This window comes from Sabethes cyaneus, chromosome 3 (genome assembly GCF_943734655.1).
Source record: "Sabethes cyaneus chromosome 3, idSabCyanKW18_F2, whole genome shotgun sequence".
NCBI classification, from domain to species: Eukaryota; Metazoa; Arthropoda; class Insecta; order Diptera; family Culicidae; genus Sabethes; species Sabethes cyaneus.
Window position 1 is genome coordinate 151,181,859 of NC_071355.1, and position 19,344 is coordinate 151,201,202.

At 41.4% G+C, this 19,344-nt stretch overlaps 1 protein-coding gene across 1 annotated transcript in view; it reads right to left on the minus strand.

Moving 5' to 3' along the window:
* LOC128740273 (prolyl endopeptidase FAP) overlaps nt 1-19,344 on the minus strand; it is an 80,784-nt gene that overhangs the window by 11,465 nt on the left and 49,975 nt on the right. Inside the window, exons 7-11 of the mRNA XM_053835812.1 lie at nt 15,973-16,086; nt 14,855-14,978; nt 8,325-8,439; nt 7,662-7,776; nt 6,908-7,519 (exon numbers count right to left, since the gene is read on the minus strand). Coding sequence (XP_053691787.1) covers nt 6,908-7,519; nt 7,662-7,776; nt 8,325-8,439; nt 14,855-14,978; nt 15,973-16,086 — 1,080 coding nt within the window. The remainder of the gene's footprint in view (nt 1-6,907; nt 7,520-7,661; nt 7,777-8,324; nt 8,440-14,854; nt 14,979-15,972; nt 16,087-19,344) is intronic.

Sequence of the window (19,344 nt, forward strand, 5' to 3'; positions counted from 1 at the left end):
CGCTTAAGGGAAAGAAAGAAGTATCAATCATCTATAATGTACTGATTGTACTCCAAATGATCGCTAAAATAAAAATTAAGGTGCATTGTGTTTGTCTTTTTTCCGAGACTGAGATACCAGAATATTACAAAATGGTTTTTCTTCATATTGTACTATCCGTACTCTACCCTAGCCATGCACAACATCATGTAAATAAATATTATGCAACAAGCAAAACAAAACAGACAACTCCGATCGTATTGAGACACACGGCGGGCACCGAACGCAAGCACCAGCGCCATGCATACACTTCACAAGTGCACGCATTTCGCTGAGCTGGCTCTCCGACCGCTCGGTGGCATATGTGACTCGGTGTAAGGACTCGAATTACAAATTCCAGAACCCAATGTATCGAACAATGAATCTTTCTGTCCCAGTAGTCTATCTCTTTTTAGCTTTAAGAATGCATTTAGAATAAGGAAAATATCGATATGCATTACCGATATTTTCCACCAAAATTTAACTATAAAAGCTAACCTTTCAAACAATAAAGCGAGCCATTCTGACTTCAGACTTAGAGTACTCAATGCGACCCCAATCGGGCTATCGCCTACGGAAGAAATAAGTCCCTTGAGCAACCCCGAGATCCGTTGATCTACCACGGGCTATTGCTGAAAGTCGAATAGTTATAGTAAATCTCGGCAAACCGTCCGCGTCGATAAACCTAAACAAATAGTGAACAGTGACGTTACATGGCGACACGTGACGCCTAACTTGCAACCCTCTGAAGTGCGGGATGTTACCTGATTCGCCGGCGGAACCGCCACAGGAACATTACATTGCCACCCCACTGGTGGAAGTGATCTCCATCGATAACATTGTCATAGATCACAGCGGCAAACCGTGGCCGGCACCAAAGTGGTCGGCGCCAGAAGCGGCGTAGTGTTATGTTCGAAATTTCAAAGTGACAATTTAAAAAAAAAAAAAAGAAAAACAGTAACCAAAAACACACAAGAAAAAAAAAAACAAAAAAAAAAACTTTTAGTGAAGTGCACAACAAATAATGGCCAACAAACACCGACCTACACTTCGAAAACGGGTTGAAAGTAAGACATACATTTCAGATAGTCCCGGAGAACTTTCCCATCCCAACGGACGGAATTTTAGGACGAGATTTTTTTACGGCAAACAGATGTGTCATTAACTACGACACTTGGATGCTACAATTTAATATAGGAAACGCAACCATAGAGGTCCCTATAGAAGAAAACTACATGAACGGTTTCATTCTCCCACAGAGAAGCGAAGCAATTCGAAAATTGAACAAAACTTTTAAACATGACATGGTCGTGCATGCACAAGAAATCCAACCCGGAATTTTTTGCAGCAACACAATCATCGCACAAAACGACCCACGAATAAAATTTATTAATACCACAAATAAAACCGTATACATACCTTACGACCAAATAAAGACAACAATAGAACCACTCGACAACTACCACATACTTCAAACGACAACTAAAATAGAACCACACCACAAAAAAAATGTACTGCAGGAAATAGATCTAAAGGATACCCCAAAATTCATCCATCATGAAATTGAACAATTGATAAAAAATTACTCAGATATCTTTTGCACCAAAGATGAACGCCTAACAACAAATAACTTCTATACTCAAGATATCCACCTAACAGATAACAGACCAAGCTACATTCCAAACTACAAACAAATACACTCCCAAACGCACGAAATCCAAACACAGGTAAATAAAATGCTGAAGGACGGCGTTATAGAACACTCAGTCTCAGCATACAATTCACCCATCCTATTAGTACCGAAAAAATCAGACGCACAAGACAAAAAATGGAGACTGGTAGTCGATTTCCGCCAACTAAATAAAAAAATCCTACCGGATAAATACCCCTTACCCCGTATAGACACAATACTAGACCAACTTGGCAGAGCCAAATATTTCAGTACACTTGACCTTCAGTCGGGTTTCCACCAAATACCCCTAGAAAAAGAATCCCGCAAATACACAGCCTTCTCCACTCAGTCAGGCCATTACCAATTCACACGAATGCCGTTTGGACTTAACATATGCCCAAACAGTTTCCAGCGCATGATGACAATAGCCATGGCTGGACTAACACCAGAAAACGCATTTATTTACATAGACGATATTATTGTAACAGGATGCTCGACCAAGCACCATCTGACAAACCTCAACAAAGTTTTCGAACGACTTAGACATTACAATTTGAAACTCAACCCTAGCAAATGCAAATTTTTTCAGACAGAGGTAATTTACTTGGGACACAAATGCACTGACAAAGGAATATACCCAGACGAATCAAAATATTCAGCCATCAAAAACTTCCCGTTACCAAAAAACCCAGACGACATCCGTAGATTTGTCGCATTTTGCAACTACTATAGAAAATTCGTCCCAAACTTCGCAGGAACAGCTAAGCCACTTAACGACTTACTAAAGAAAAATGCAAAATTCGAATGGACTAACAAATGTCAACAGGCCTTCGATAAACTAAAAAATCACTTACTCTCCCCACAAATACTGAAATACCCAGATTTTACTAAGGAATTTATCATAACTACAGACGCATCAAATGTTGCATGCGGAGCTGTACTTTCACAAAATTTTGACGGGAACGACCTCCCAATCGCATATGCAAGCAAAACTTTTAACCAAGCTGAAGCCAGAAAACACACAATACATCAAGAAATGATCGCCATTCACTGGGCGATAAATCATTTCAAACAATATATATACGGCAGAAAATTTAAAATCAGAACGGATCATAGACCGTTAGTATACCTTTTCGGCATGAAAGAACCAACTAAAAAACTCACACAAATGCGATTAGACTTAGAAGATTACGATTTCGAAATCGAATATATAAAAGGAAAAAGTAATGTCGGGGCAGATGCACTTTCAAGAGTAGCAATCACCTCAGACGAACTAAAACAAATGACAATATTAACGGTTAGCACTAGAGCTATGACCAGAAATAAAAATACAAAGGAGCCGGAACACGTAAATCAATCAGCGAATCAACCGCTGATCTACGAAACGGACTATCCTTCAAAAATTTGCAACCTGCCAGAGCTACAAATTAGTTTGAACTCAAGGAACAGGATAGAAATACAAATAAAAGATAATAAAAAAGAAAAAAATTTATATGAATGTACTACCGATGGAATCCAGACTCTAGCGTCTGCCTGTCTAAGGTTAAATACGATATTAAAGCAAATGCAGATAACAAAGTTAGCTATGTCAAAGCAAAATGAAATATTCACGATTCTACCAGTAGAATCGTTCAAAGAAATCGCAGTGAGCAATTTTAAAAACATGGAAATTATTTTATATAAACCACGAAGGAAAATAACCCAACAAGCCGAAATAGAGAATATACTACACGACTACCATGATTCCCCAATCGGAGGACACTTAGGCCAATACAGATTATATAAAAAACTAAAAGAAATATATGAATGGAAAGCAATGAAGAAAACAATTGCCAGATTCATTAACAACTGCCATCGCTGCAAGAGAAACAAGGTGTATAAACATACTAAAGAACCACTAATCATAACCACCACACCCACTAAACCATTCGACGTCATATCAATTGACACAGTGGGCCCGCTGCCCAAAACGAAAAATCAAAATCGTTATTGCATTACGATACAATGCGATTTAACGAAATTCATAGTTATTATACCTGTACATAACAAAGAAGCCCCAACCATAGCAAGGGCTTTAGTAGATAATTTCATTTTAGTCTATGGAAATTTCCTTGAACTAAAATCAGACCAGGGAACCGAGTACAATAATGACGTACTGAAACAAATTTCAAAAATCCTAAATTTCAAACAAACGTTCGGAACGGCTTATCATCCACAGACCATCGGAGCCTTGGAAAGGAATCACAGATGTCTTAACGAATATCTGCGATCATTTTCTAACGAGCACCATGACGACTGGGATGAATGGATAAAATTTTACTCTTTTATTTACAACACATCCACCCATACCGATACAGATTTCACACCATACGAATTAGTCTATGGAAGAAAGGCAAACTTACCACAAGACATGTGCAAGAGCAAGGTAGAACCAGTATACAACATTGACCAGTACTACAATGAGCTAAAATTTAGATTACAAAAATCCAGCATCATAGCAAGAGATAACCTACTAAAGGAAAAACAAAACCGAGTGCAACAATGTAATAAGAATACTAATCCAATTAAGTTAGAAACAGATGATCTGGTATACATAACTAATGAAAATAGAAAAAAATTAGACGCTCATTACATAGGACCGTTTAAAGTAATAGAAATCCAAGAGCAAAATTGTACAATAAAGGACCTTGCCTCAAAGAAAACCATTACAGTGCATAAAAATAGGTTAATTAAAATGTGAATAATAACAACTACTTTTATATAGTGACATCATACCTAATCAAATTGTTTTTTAGTAAATTTTTTTTTAAATACCTTATAATATTTTTTTTTTATCAATTACATTTATCTCATAGTGACAAGCAAAACATATTATAAAAACAAAAAAAATCAAGAACAAAAAAAAAAACATTTCAAAAATCACAAATTTGTAAAGGCATCTGGGACAGCTATATTTTTGGTTTTTCCTGAATAATTACGTTTCACTTCATTATTCAAAAAAGGGGGGAGGTGTACTATCCGTACTCTACCCTAGCCATGCACAACATCATGTAAATAAATATTATGCAACAAGCAAAACAAAACAGACAACTCCGATCGTATTGAGACACACGGCGGGCACCGAACGCAAGCACCAGCGCCATGCATACACTTCACAAGTGCATATGTGACTCGGTGTAAGGAATCGAATTACAAATTCCAGAACCCAATGTATCGAACAATGAATCTTTCTGTCCCAGTAGTCTATCTCTTTTTAGCTTTAAGAATGCATTTAGAATAAGGAAAATATCGATATGCATTACCGATATTTTCCACCAAAATTTAACTATAAAAGCTAACCTTTCAAACAATAAAGCGAGCCATTCTGACTTCAGACTTAGAGTACTCAATGCGACCCCAATCGGGCTATCGCCTACGGAAGAAATAAGTCCCTTGAGCAACCCCGAGATCCGTTGATCTACCACGGGCTATTGCTGAAAGTCGAATAGTTATAGTAAATCTCGGCAAACCGTCCGCGTCGATAAACCTAAACAAATAGTGAACAGTGACGTTACAATATGTTTCTAAATTGCACGAAAATATTTTTCAATTATTTTGATGATAACTTAATCATCGATCTTCAAAACATTCTTATCAATATTATAAATCTAAAAAGAAGTTTTCGACGAGATTCAGGCAAGTAGAGATTAAGTCTTTCGTATTTCGGTTTTTGTGACTTGACTAAATAAGGGTTCGGCCTTTTCTGTGACAGTTGTTGAAATGAGTAAATGAATAAACCTAGATAGTTGTGATTTCTGTTGGAGGGTTGCCTCTCCTCCCGGCAGTGGCTGGTGCCACCGACATTACTCGCGGTTTGCGAGCCTGAATCTTCTATGAAAAGTCATAAAATAGTTTTTAAGGAATTATGCCAAATGACCCCTTATGATTACGCCAATGTTTTTTAGGCAAATGAACTTATGCCAAACAGCCTTCCGCCAAAAGACTGTATGCTAAATGGAAGCAAGCGCGTATTCATTCGAAAGAGAAGTTTTGTAAATTATGCCTATCGTCCATTAGACCTACCGTCCATTATGCCAAACATCAATTATACATATCGCTCTGTGAGAGTAACGCCCATTATGCCTACAGTTCACATGAATAACATTTTTATGCCTATCGTCCGTATGCCTGACGTCCGCACCCATTTTACAGACGCTTTATGTGGTAATTTGCTAAATATTTACGATTCGCGCTTTTCCCGTACACCAGAAAACAAATTTGTCTGTTGCGGCTGTTTTAATTGTTCATTAGAAGTACCTATTAAAATGTTTTACTACACATACCCCAAACTCTTTTAAAGATGAATGTTTCAGCTAAAGTTTAATCGGATGCAACAAGAAGGAAAGCATTCGCCGCCGGTTGCTCAGAATTTCTCGTTTGGCCTGTGGGAAACTTTAGTAAAGTGAAAATTCATGAGGTAACTTTCGAACAAACTTTTTCTTCCTGCTGAGCAACGGTAACCCGAAAGTATAAGTACATATCTCATGTTGTAGCTCAAGCGTTAGGTAAGACCGGTGCGGTGCTCATTAGGAGACAGCTCCGGGATTGAGACATCATGTTTCAGTTTGCAGGATTTTGTCGTGCTTCAAATTAGGTCGGCGTGATAAATTCGACACTGAAATGAAATGTACTTTTTCTACATTTTAAAGAAAAGGTCATTTGAAATGTATGCGCAGCGCAGCCTCTTAAATGTTGGCTTGAAAAAAAGACTAGGATTTTCTGATAATAATAAAATCAACCTCCAACATGAAAAGAAAATCAAACATGATGAGATTATAGCAAATATCAAAATGAAAAACGACGGAGTAATATTATTTGAGTAAAAACAATGATCAGTTTTTTAAGGCTTTTTATACAAGCTTGGATAATATTAAACTATTTGAAATGATGTATGCCCGATTAAAATTTCATTTTACAGTCATAGCCAATTATAATAATACTTAATTGCTACAGTCATCTTGATAACAAAATAAATGTGTCCTGCTTTCTGCACAGGGCAACTTTGGACTGCTGCCAAAATCAACGTCATGCTGTGATACCTACGAAATTAATTCAATTCGAGCAGTTTGGTGCGACATCACGGCTATGCGAAAACAGTTCAAACTAATAAACGTTTCGCTTGCTACCAGACTGAAAAGCATTTCGTAATGAGCGTCGTATGCAATGCAATATACTTACACATGCACAATCATCGGATACCGTGTGATTTCGTCCTCTCGCAGTCCGGGTGGCAGGAATAGGCGCACCTGTGCATGATAGCCTCCTGAAATCATTACCGGGAACGATTTAACCTGTGGCAGTGCAACTCTGGATACACGTTCCACCAGTGCAGTATTGTTCTGCAGGAAGAATAGAACCTGTGTGGGGCTTTTGCTCGGATCCAGCAGAATTCGGTAAATGGCACTGAATGGCACTACTGGGCCGAGGCACTCTATTAGTGCAAACTCGTTGCTGTTGGGCGCGAATGTGGCCGTAAAGAACTGGCAAGGGGCCTGCGGAACTATCGCAGGTTCCTCTGCTTTTCGTTTCTTTTTTGGCGAGGCCGTTATCACTGGGATTTCAATGTATTCCTCCCCGTCTTCTCCGTCGTCTTCCCAGTCGTCGTTCCATTGCTGTTGTACCCGGTTAGAAGCCTTCACTGTGGTCGCCTGATGCGGATGGCCACTGTGTTGATGCGAACAGGTGAGACACCGAGGTGAACGGGGTGACGTGCCCTGTTTCGGAGGCAGTGATGATGCCCGGTATAAATGTTGCTGTCCGGGTGAGTGCTCTGGGACGCCCAAATAATAGCTGTTAAAGAGTGACGGGTATAGTGTAAAAATCGTATAAAATCGAATCTCTCGACAGCAGCGGTGTCCACTGTCAGGTTTAACCGATCTTTGGACAGCGGGACTATAAAGCCGTCATACAGTAGTAAGCCACATATACTCACACAAAATTGTTGGTCTGGTCCCAGTGGAGTATTTTGTTCACCTCGAAGCGACCATGTGTCAAAGGAATGATACGTTTTTTACCGATGTGTACATGCACCAGATGTCGGAAGTGTCCTGTAGGAGAGGATAAAATACAATGAAAATGGGCAAAAACTCCGCTCAGCCGAATCCGTGAAGCCCTGAAGGCTCGAATGGATAGTATTGAGAATAGAGCAAACATGAAACGAACAAACTCGAGTAGCAACTGAACCGACGGGAAGAGATATAAGCAATACAACCAATTGTTTTATTAATCTTGTATGCTAGTTGTTTATGCACTAGGTTGTGGAGTTAAGTTTTGGATTCCCATTGAAGTATCCATTATTCATTTGAGATTACGGGGATAAATTTGGTATTTTATCCGACGCAAAATAATTTCAATACACCCGAATTACAACTTTTAGCAATTATTCCATTACGTTTTTCAAACTCTGGAAGCTTGTGCATTCAATCCAAAACGAATCAATCATTTTTTGAACTCGAAATTTATGTTCTGTTCTGAATTACCGGTCTAATCGTAGCTACAAACAAACAAACGTCAAGTGAGGAGACGGCTGCACAACAAAAGAGCTGTGAACGCCTACACCGGATCGTCTACACGGTCCCTATTATTCATCACTTACCTGCCGCTCCATCTCGTAACGGTGAAATGGCAATGTATGAACTACCGTTCTGGCTGAAGAACGGGACAGACATCTCATCCACCCATCCGCGCCCGTCACCGCTAATCCGATGGGTCTGGGCGATGGCAACGTGTGGAAAAGTAGAAAAGAAAAATATATATATTACAATGCATATAAAAGAAATCCAGTGCCCATCAACAATCATCCTTTCGAGAAAAAAAAAATATTTATCTTTTACAAACGAATGATTTTTGATTGAGAATAATGCACGGCTCAGTTACAGAGCTGATTTTAGGCAATAAAAAGGAAACGATTACGTCCGCAGCATACTGATTGATAAATGATGAGGCTGGCTGGGGCGTTATTTTTGAGGCCTTACAGCACACGATAAGATTGATGTTCTTTTTATTGTTAGGTTCGGTACAAGTTAAAAATAAAACCACAGTTTGATGTTTAATATATTTGAAAAACACTAAGAATTTTCTTTTGTGGATAAAACACTCAAATCTATTAGGTTTGTACGACATTTTCAAAATATTTTGAACAAAATGCATACGAATGTCATGCTCTAATGAGCGAACTACTAAATATAACTTTAGGTCGTTGGCATACACCAGCTTACAGCCAACTCGAAACATCGAAATAATATCGTTGAAAAACTACACGAACTGGAGGGGTCCTATGTTGCTACCTTCAGGAACACCCGAGAAGTTAGCAAATTGTGAGCTGCACTGCACACGTAGGACACACGTGGCTGGTGAATGATTGGATAATGCGTAAAACAGACCCCATAGTGGTCCTTAGCTTAAGCCCTGGTACGGCTACCTATCTAAACTCACTACTTACTTTACTTTACTTTTTCGGCGACAATCCTCTTATCAAATCCATGCCGAATTCAGGAGCCGTCTCCACAATACTTGGTCGTGGGCTTCCGCTCTCCAATTACCCCTATCACCCGCTGTAGTAGCAGCCTCGTCAACAGCGCTCATCCAACGGGTACGGGTCTGTCTCGAAGTCGTCGGCCTCTGTCGGGTTCTCTGCTAAATATTGTTTTCGTTAGTCTCTCATCCGGCATCCTTGCTACGTGGCCAGCCCTTTATAGCCTGCCGCATACCAATCGCTCCACAATATCCGCATCTTTGTATACTTGGTACATTTCATGATTCATGCGCCTGCGCCACACTCCTTCGTCTAATATGCCGCCAATAATTGATCACAGGCTCTTACGCTCGAAAACGCCAAGAGCTCGTCGGTCGCCTTCTTTCAAAGTCCACGCTTCGTGGCCGTAGAGTACCACCGGGAGAATTAGCGTCTTATAGAGCGCGAGTTTTGTACGGAGTTGTAGGCTACGGGACCTCAGCAGGCTACGTAATCCGTAGAAGGTCCTGTTGGCAGTCGCTATCCGCCTTTTTACTTCACGACTCACATCGTTGTCACATGTCACTAACGTACCAAGGTTAACAAATTTGTCGACCACTACAAATGTATCTCCCTCTATCATCACCGCAGTTCCAACACCCGAAGGGCTACCACGCTCTTTATCAGCCACCATATTCTTTGTTTTGGTAGAATTTATGATAAGCCGTATCCTCGCAGCTTCCTCCTTAAGATGCGTGTACGCTTCTTCCACAGCTCTGTGGTTAACACCGATGATATCGATGTCGTTCGCGTACCCTAGGAGCATATGAAATTCCGTGATGATGGTACCGCTTTTCTGCTCGCCTGTCCTTCGAATAGCACCTTCCAATGCAATATTGAACAGTAAACTCGATAGTCCGTCACCTTGCTTCAAACCATCTATCGTCACAAACGAGTCCGATGTCTCATCTCCTGTCGATGTCGCTATCCTGATGCTTGTTTTTGAACCATCAAGGGTGGCACGTAGCAGCCTAATCAGTTTGGTTGGAAAACCATGTTCAAGCATAATCTGCCACAGCTCATTTCGTTTAACTGAATCGTACGCCGCCTTGAAGTCTATAAACAGATGATGAGTCTGCAAGTTGAATTCTCGGAATTTATCGAGGATCTGTCGAATATCTTTAGTATAACCTGATGGATTGCCCAATACAGCCGTTCGCTCCCGACTTTCAAAATTTCGGCGGGAATGCCGTACTTTCCAGCTGCTTTGTCATTTATCAGCTCTCTCGCTGCTTTCCTAACCTCGTCCAAAGTTGGTGGATCCACAGCTTGTTCATCATCCTCAATCGTTATCCTGTTTCTGTTGACCGCTCCATGTTGTTCACCATTCAACAATGCATCGAAATGTTGTTTCCAACGCCTAGCCACCTCCGATCTTTCGGTAATCAGGTTACCCTTCTTGTCGCTGCACACAACAGAAGTTGGTACGGTCCGGTTCCTGATTCCGTTGATCGTATTAAAGAAGCTTCTAGTATCGTGCCTCTCGAAGCAATTCTTCGCCTCCGCAAGAACACGATCCCAGTGCTGATGTTTCTTACGACGGTGAAGTCTTTTTTCGGCAGCTCTAGCATCTCGGTATCTCTCTCTCTGCTCTAGTGTGTCACAGTTGCATCCAATATGTGACTTCTGGCCTGATTCTTCTGTCTGGCTGCAGCAGTATTACCCAACACTTCTCGCGCTGTAGTGCTGATCGCGTCGTGGATGTGTCTCCACTGTTCATTCAGGTTTTCTCCGAGATGTTCACCGATCCGCTCATCAGTCTTCCGAGAGTACTCCGCAGCAACTCCTTCCGCTGATAACCATCGAACGTTCAGTCGTATCTTCATCGTTGGTTTCGATTTAAATACGTTGGAAACCGGGCGCGGATACCACGCTTACCACGAGAAACTAAACTAAACTCATTAAACTAAAACTAAAAAGAGTCAAGAAAATTCTACTCGGAACATTCTGCATGGACAACGGCGACGAAATAAGGACATGGAATGGAGGCTTGGTACCTGGAATTGCAGATCGCTGATTTTCCTTGGTAGCGACAGGGTGCTGCTCGATCAGTTAGAACCCCGAAAGTTTAGCATCGTGGCACTGCAGGAGATCTGTCGCAAAGGCGAAAAGGTGTGGAGGAACCGTGGCAATGTCCAATTTTTCCAGCGCGTTGGAGCGACCAACGAGCTGGGAACGGGCTTCGTAGTTTTGGGCAAAATGCAGGATCGCGTAATGGGCTGGAAAGTGATCCGTGAGAGAATGTGCGTGTTGAGGATAAAAGGCCGTTTCTTCAACTACAACATCATAAACGTCCACATGAAGATAGACCCGACGACGAGAAGCAAGTGTTCTATGCGCAGCTGGAGGCAGCGTATGAAAGCTGCTCACGACGGGACATCAAGATCGTCATCTGGGATATGAACGAGGAACGACCAGGTCGGCAGGGAAGCAATGTATAGACCGGTGATCAGGCCCCATAGCCAGCACACCGACGCGAACGATAACGGCCAGCGATGCATCAACTTTACAGCTTCCGGAGGCTTGGTGATCAGAAGCACTTTCTTTCCCCACAAAGATGTTCTCAAAGCCACCTGAAGATCACCTTACTAACGAACTTCGAACCAATCGACCATATTCTCATTGAGGGTCGGTTTTTCTCGAACATCACCAACGTACGCTCGCTACGGGGTGCGGATATCGACTCGGACCATTACCTAGTAACAGTACACGTGCGCTCAAAATTATCGACGGTTTATACCTCGCGACAAAGCCGCCCTCCTCGGTTAAACATTCGGCAACTGAACAACCCGCCAGTTGCCGAAAACTACACGCGCGTACTGGATGTAGCTCTGCCTTCCTCTGTGGAGCTAGTTGCTTCGACCTCGAAAACGGATGGAGTACGATACGCTCGGCCGTCAATGAGGCCGCAAGCGCGGTACTAGGAGTGGAAGCTATTCCGAGCCAATAACACGCGCAAGTTTTACGAGAAGGTGAACCAAACTCGTAAGTGCTACACACCCAAACTTGACATGTGCAGGGACGAGGGAGGGGATCTAATCACAAACGAGCGCGAGGTGGTCGACAGCTGGAAGGCGTTATAGCAGCGGGAGGCGCAACGGAACTTAACCTCGGACTGACTACAAATGACAACAGTGTGTCGGCTCCTGATCTCGAAGAGATCCGGCGAGAAATTCGCCAGCTGAAGAATAATAGAGCCGCTGGGAAGGACAGACTCTCGGCAGAGCTCTACAAAAATGACCATGAACCGCTAGCAACGGCATTTCATTGGATAATTTCTAGGATTTGGGAGGAGGAGTGGATGGAAAGTGTAGTCTGCCCCATCTCAAAAAGGGCGACCGGCTTATTTTTCGAGTAAGGAAATCTGCTGAGCACTTTAGAAGATACGGTACTGGAAACTACTAGAATATATAACTACTACTACTGGACTATGGTAGCTATAGGCTGTTTATTCGCCATTGATCGGCTCTCCAGCGGTTTTGTAGCTCAAGTACAATCTGGGTAGCAGCCGCATTGACCGCTACCCAGTCATCCGAGCTGAAACAGAACCTTTGGACTAAGTTATCCGGAGTAGTGTCCTGTCCGCTCACTGGCATCATGTTGCTTCAAGCGCCTGCGAAACGAGGGCATATGAAGAAAGCATATTCGACAGTTTCCTCAACATCCACGCATTCGGTTACGCGGGGGACTCTCCGATCAAATTTCTACCCTCCGACAAATCCTCCAGAAATGTCGAGAGTACAACCCATGAATCACATTTGCGTGGATTTCAGTACAGCATACGATACAGTTGAACGAGAACAGCTATGACAGATAATGCACGAGTACTGTTTTCCGGACAATCTGACGCGGCTGCTCAAAGCTACGCTGGAGCAAGTGATGTGCCACGTGCGCGTTTCGGGGACACTTTCAAGTCCTTTCGAATCGTGCAGAGGGTTGCAGCAAGGGAATGGAATGTCCTGTATGTTATTCAATAACCATTGAAGGTGTGAGCGGGCATCGAAACGAAAGGAACGATCTTCAGCAAGAGTAGCCAACTCCTAGTCTTATGCTCACTTGCCATATTTCAACGAAAGGTGTTGCGGATTATTTTTGGCGGTTAGCGGAGAGTGGCGTACGCGTATGAACCACAAGTTGCCGGCACTACTTGGAGAGATTCCCAGCGTTCACCTGGTGAAATTTGGGAATTGGGGCTGGTTGGGGATACCGGACGACTGCGCAGTGCAATCCGTTCTTTTCAAGAACCCCACCGGCACCAGGAATAGAGGGGCCCAACAACTAGATGACTCGACTAGGTTGAAGCCGACTTGCGTGTGTCGAGACGCGCAACGAATTGGCGAGGAGTAGCCCAGGACTAAGTACAGTGGAGAAGATTCTTGATACGGCAAGAGCCACCTCGGCTCTCGGCTGGTAGAAGAAGAAGATGATGAGCGAAAGTAGTTCGAAACGTCTGGACAAATTGGTATTTAAAAATTTCTATAATTAATTCGCCGAAAAATGTCGATTAAATCGAGCAACCATATTTTTCTGGAGTGAAAGCATTGAACCTCAGTGGGATAGAAATGCGCTATTGTGGTAATCTCAAAATTTATAGTTATGACATTTAGAAATAATGTTACATTATTTTCATTTTTTCGTATGTTTTATGTAGAGCTTCTTCTTGAAGATTGGAAACAGAAACCAAGCACTAAAGTATAAACATAATTTATACCTTTGCACGGACAGATTCAATAATCGAACATTAATATTCCGGTGGTTCAAACTACGCTATACCTAATTGAAAAGAAACAGGTTACTGTTTAGCTCAATTCTCAAGTGAACCGCTGCCAGTAACTGAGAGGGAAATTCAGTCGAAGTGCTAGATTATCCTCCGACAGGCTCGCCGTTCAAATGATTCTGTCGTTTGGCTGTGTTAAAATGAAGATTTATTGCTTCAATTTCACAGCTGGTAGGACTCCGTTTCGTTCCGATGGTGCAAGTTTTTTATCCTCACTTGGTTCAGGCATGAGACTCGGTCGAGCCTGAGCAGAAGTTTTGAGAGCTGTACCATTGGGTACCATTTAGTGTATAGGGTTAGATGTTTCGAAAGTGGGAAATTACAAAATGAAAGCATTCCCAGTTGTCCTTACACGAACACTGTTTATCGGGACTAATTGGGCTGGCCCTAAGTACATTGTGGTTTGCGTAATTTTAGCAATAATTTATGCATGTGCGTTTTCTGTTTAAATATGTGAATATGATTGGCACGTCTGTTTGACTGTGGAGGTTCCGCAATACTTGTGTGTTGTGTAAGAGTGGAAAGTAATGGGTTTGGAGTTTTCCACTGGGATGGTGGATGTATGGTGAATGGTGGAAAATGGTTACTGACATGCGATGTAAAGTTGAGTGTTGAAGTTAGAGCATGTACTTGGAACTTTTGGCAGCAAAATTGAATTATTTTGCGATTGATGCAAATTCATCGCAAACAGCTTGACAAGGGAACGTACATTCGAAACAATCGATTGTTGGAAAGTGAAACTTTATTTTTCAAGTTATTAATTGGACGGCAAGGGAATATTCGTTTTTTTCTGGAAAATAAGTTTTACCATTACGCAAATTGTTAGACTAGTTACCTCTTGGCAGTACCACATCGGACTTTTGCACAACGTTACCACCGACAGATTCTGGGGTCGGTTCATCCATACTACACTGACTTCAGTCTGCGATACCCAAGCGGCGCTTGTGAAATAGTGTTCCCTGTAAGAATAGTGCAGAGCAAAAGCAAAGAAAAATATTACTATGTATGTTCGTCTTAACTGGACGATATTCCATTGAAAGTTAGTCTCAACAAAGAAATGGAAAGTCGAATGTTATGATGGGAAAAGACTGCATAAACTTTGTTCGAAGTATTCGATAACATTTTTGATGATGCGTTTTCTCTATCTGAAAGGAAAAGTTATGATCATTGTAATGGTGATATGATTTGTTTCCTGGATTTATTGTGAAAGCTGAGTTGGGAATATGGCTATAGGGCAAAGCTGGCACATTTTATTCTGTTTCGATGAAGACCGTGGTCGTTAGAAAGTATATCCAATGAATAAATCTACAATGACAGATTTCGATACTATTAGGCAACATCGAAGAATTATTTTAGACGTAATAAACTTAACGTTACTAATGGAAGTTCTTATGAATATTGCAGTGTTGAAAGAAAAGGATTCTAGATTGAATCTTTCACGCCGTATCTCCCTGAGGAACGACCTGATCCGTCTAACACAAATATTTTGAAAGCATTCCGTTATGCCAATAAGATATCATTTCTTTTATTGACAGAAGGATTAAATTCGTCTAACAAACAGAGAAAAACTGATTCACTGCATCAAATCCAATTCGGCACAGTATGCATATATCCAAATCAAGCAGCTTTTCCTTGATTCAAAAGAACCAGAAGTGATTCAGTACATCACATAAATAAAAATAGCTTTTCCGCCTTTTACAGCCAATGAATCTCTTCTCTATTGCAGTGTAATTTCATAGACTTCCGGCCAAATTAAGTTTGCAGCTTTTAATTTGTAACCTTAGCGAATGTTCTTGGCTGACCATGAATCACCGTGATTGGTCTTAATTCGGTTTAAAACACCGCAAAATCTTTTCAGGTACATAGTCTTGTTTAAGCGGATGAGATCGCAAACCGGAAGCTTCGGGGCGAAGGAAAAAAACATCGTTGGTCGTGCAAAAAGAATTCACTTACTGATTTAACAAGATCGGCGGCGGCGTTAGTTCGCGCGTTCGTATGCTCTTGGGGTCTGCCAAGTCGGCAACTTTTAGCGTGATGGTGGGATTTTTCGTGCCCGGTTTCGGGTATCTGCAAAGAGAGAAGAACAAACAAAAACAGGAAGTAAGATATCACTTTCAGACAGTTTCCAACGCAAGCAACTTTGATGGGCGGGCAGCGATGCAGAAGATTGTTTTTTTTGCTACAAAATGGCAATCGACACCCTGCGCGAGAGGTAGCGTTTTCACTACAAAAGCGCGATGAGTGAACAATGCTGCAGTTTGTAGTAGCAAAAAAAAGTTTCAAGTTTTCATTTTAATTTCCACTGCCTTCCATAAGAGCGCCTTGATAGGTGGAAACGAGGTTTTGCAGTGAATTGTGAAGAACAAAGTTTCCGGCCTAGCTGGGGAGTATTTGTGTTAACATGAAAATACGGTACCTAGATGTTATGAGGAAGCTCCAAACAATTGCGAAACATTAAAGTTCATTCATCAACTTGCCAGAACACAGTTTTCTGTTTTCACTAAAATCATGTCATGTCTAGTTTTGCTAGTTTCTTTTGTTGTATTCAAACATATTTGAACGTAATTCGTCTGAGGTAATGATTCAGCACAAAACATAGATGTTTTAACATCATTTAATATTATATTTTAATTAGGGTAGGCGTACCAGTAATAGTGGAAACTCGAATTATTTCATAATTTTGGCGGATTTTGAATTAATTTCGAGGAAATTTCAATTTTTTATTGTTTCTTTATTTCTTTATTTATTTTATATCATCTGACAAAATTTGTCTTAATGAACTAACATATAACAATCAAAATAAACGGGATCTAGTGAATTCTGTGAAATGTAATTGCCACGCATTTAGCCGTGCTTATTATTAACGAATTTAGTTTACAGCACGTCACAATTAAATAAAAACTGGAGACGATAAAAATCCTCGATGCAAGGAATGGTTAGATAGATCTTTCAGTCATCGGCCTAAACTAGTCGGCAACTTCCTATGGCATTTACTGCGTCATTGAAGGAAATGATGAAAAGGTAGGTGATGAATCCGATCCAAGCTTAAGTTGCAGAATTCTATCACACAGGAATGATTTTAGCCACATAACAAACCACTGTGAGGTTCCTAGACGTAATATTTTTTAAGCAGGATGTGATGATTAATTCGGTTGAATGCAGCTTTCAGGACATCGACATCGACTTGCGCTTCATGTTTAATATCCCGAATGCAGTTTGACGTAAAATCGAGGAGTTTCGTTGTAACGGAACGACCAGGGACGAATCAATACTGATCGGAGGATATGAAGTTCCTCGTGCTACTCAACATAACACAATTATTTCGTACAACTTGGATGCAGTTGATAAACTGATAATCCCACGGTAGTTTCGTACAACGGTAAACCACTATTGTAGGAACATTTCCCACTATTACAGGAACATTATCACTATTGTAGAAGAGCAGACTAATGTCAGGAAAAACAACATTTTAGATATATTAACAAATAGAATGGTATAATTTTGGTATGTTTTTGAATCCAACATTATGGTATACCATATTATCATATAGTTCAATTTGAAATTGATAAATTGAGTATTACCCCGGACATAATCCCACTATTACTAGAGCATTTACTCTATGTTTAATTATATTTAATTATGTTTCAAGTAATATTAAAACGAATATGATTTATAATTTTCTAGATTTGAAGTTTTGATGATAATAATACACAATGTGTTAATTCTGTTGGAATTCATAAGCAACGGTGGTCGTTCGACAATCCATTTCAATACAAACCATTTATCAGAACAAAGTGTTTCTCTGTAGATTCTTTCCCCTAAAGCAATTCCATGAATGGCATCTACATAGACATCATCGACGCTTATTAGACCGGTTGTTCTCTACGGGCATGAAACATGGACAATGCTGGACCTGTGAGTGCTCGGAGTTTTCGAACGACGAGTACTAAGAACGATCTTCGGTGGCCTACAAGAGAACGGAGTATGGAGGCGGAGGAAGAACCATGACCTCTGGCGGACCTAGTATATAAAAGATGGTTAAGGCTGGACAGATACGATGGCCTGCCTGTTGCAAGAATGCTGGACAACTACCCTGCAAAGATGGTGTTTGCCTCAAACCCGGTAGGAACAACACGACCAGGATCGCTGCGAGCCAGTTAGTTAGACCAGGTTGAGCTAGATCTGGCGGTGAGTACTCGGTGTTCGAAGAATTGGAGAGCGATAGCCCACAACCGCATAAATTGGAGAAGTCTTGTTAACGAAGCTTTGTCTTAGGACGAAAAGTCACTTAAGTAAGTAAGTAAGGTCCCAAGTGCTCCATAGCCTCTTATCCAGCAACTCCTAACCCTACCTCCTCGCGGTACCAGCTGGAATACGAGTAACTTTAGCAAAGATCGGCTAACCCACCCCGGTGGAAACCAAGGTCGTATACCGAAAGAGAAGCTGGAACAACTATTCCGGGTTAGTGACTCGCGCAAGTTTTACGAGAAGGTGAACCAAATTCGTAATGGCTACACACCTAAACCTGACATGTGTAGGAATGAAGAAAGGGATTTGATCACAAACGAGTGCGAGGTAGTCGACTGCTGGAAGCAGTTCTTCGATGAGCATCTCAACGGTGATAGAGCAGAAGGCGACGTAACGGAATCTAGGACCAAGGAGTGCATATAATCAACAACAACGTGCCGGCTCGCGATCTCGAAGAGATTCGGCGAGAAATCGGGCAGCTGAAGAACAATAGAGCCGCCGGACAGGACCGACTCCAGGCAGAACTCCAAAAAAAAATGGCCAAAAGCCGCAAGCAAGCACTTCACTGGATAATTTGGGATTTGGGAGGAGGAGAAGTAGATGGAAGGTGTAGTCTGTCCCATCTACAAAAAGGGCGACCGGCTAGATTGCTGTAACTAATGCCGTATTACGCTGGTCAACGCCGCCTACAAGCTGCTCTCTCAGATTTTATTTCGTCGTCTATCCCCAATAGCAAGAGAATTCGTAAGGCAGTATCAGGCGGGCTTTATGGAGGCCCGTACGGGCTGGTACCGAATGGCCGAAATCCAAACGGTCGAATTCCAACAACAGTCACAGAAGGCCGAATCGCGAAAGGCCGAATCACGAATGGCCGAATCTCGAAAGGCTGAATCACGAATGGCCGAAACACGAAAGGCCGAATTTCCCCGGAATGCTCAAATCAACAAAATTTTTATTGCTCATTTTGTTAGATCTTATACATTATGAATAATTTTTTACATCTATTTCACTCCACGAATCTGAAACTTCCCCTCGAAAAACTTTTAAAATTTTCCCCTCTATTGCCTTTTGTTCCAC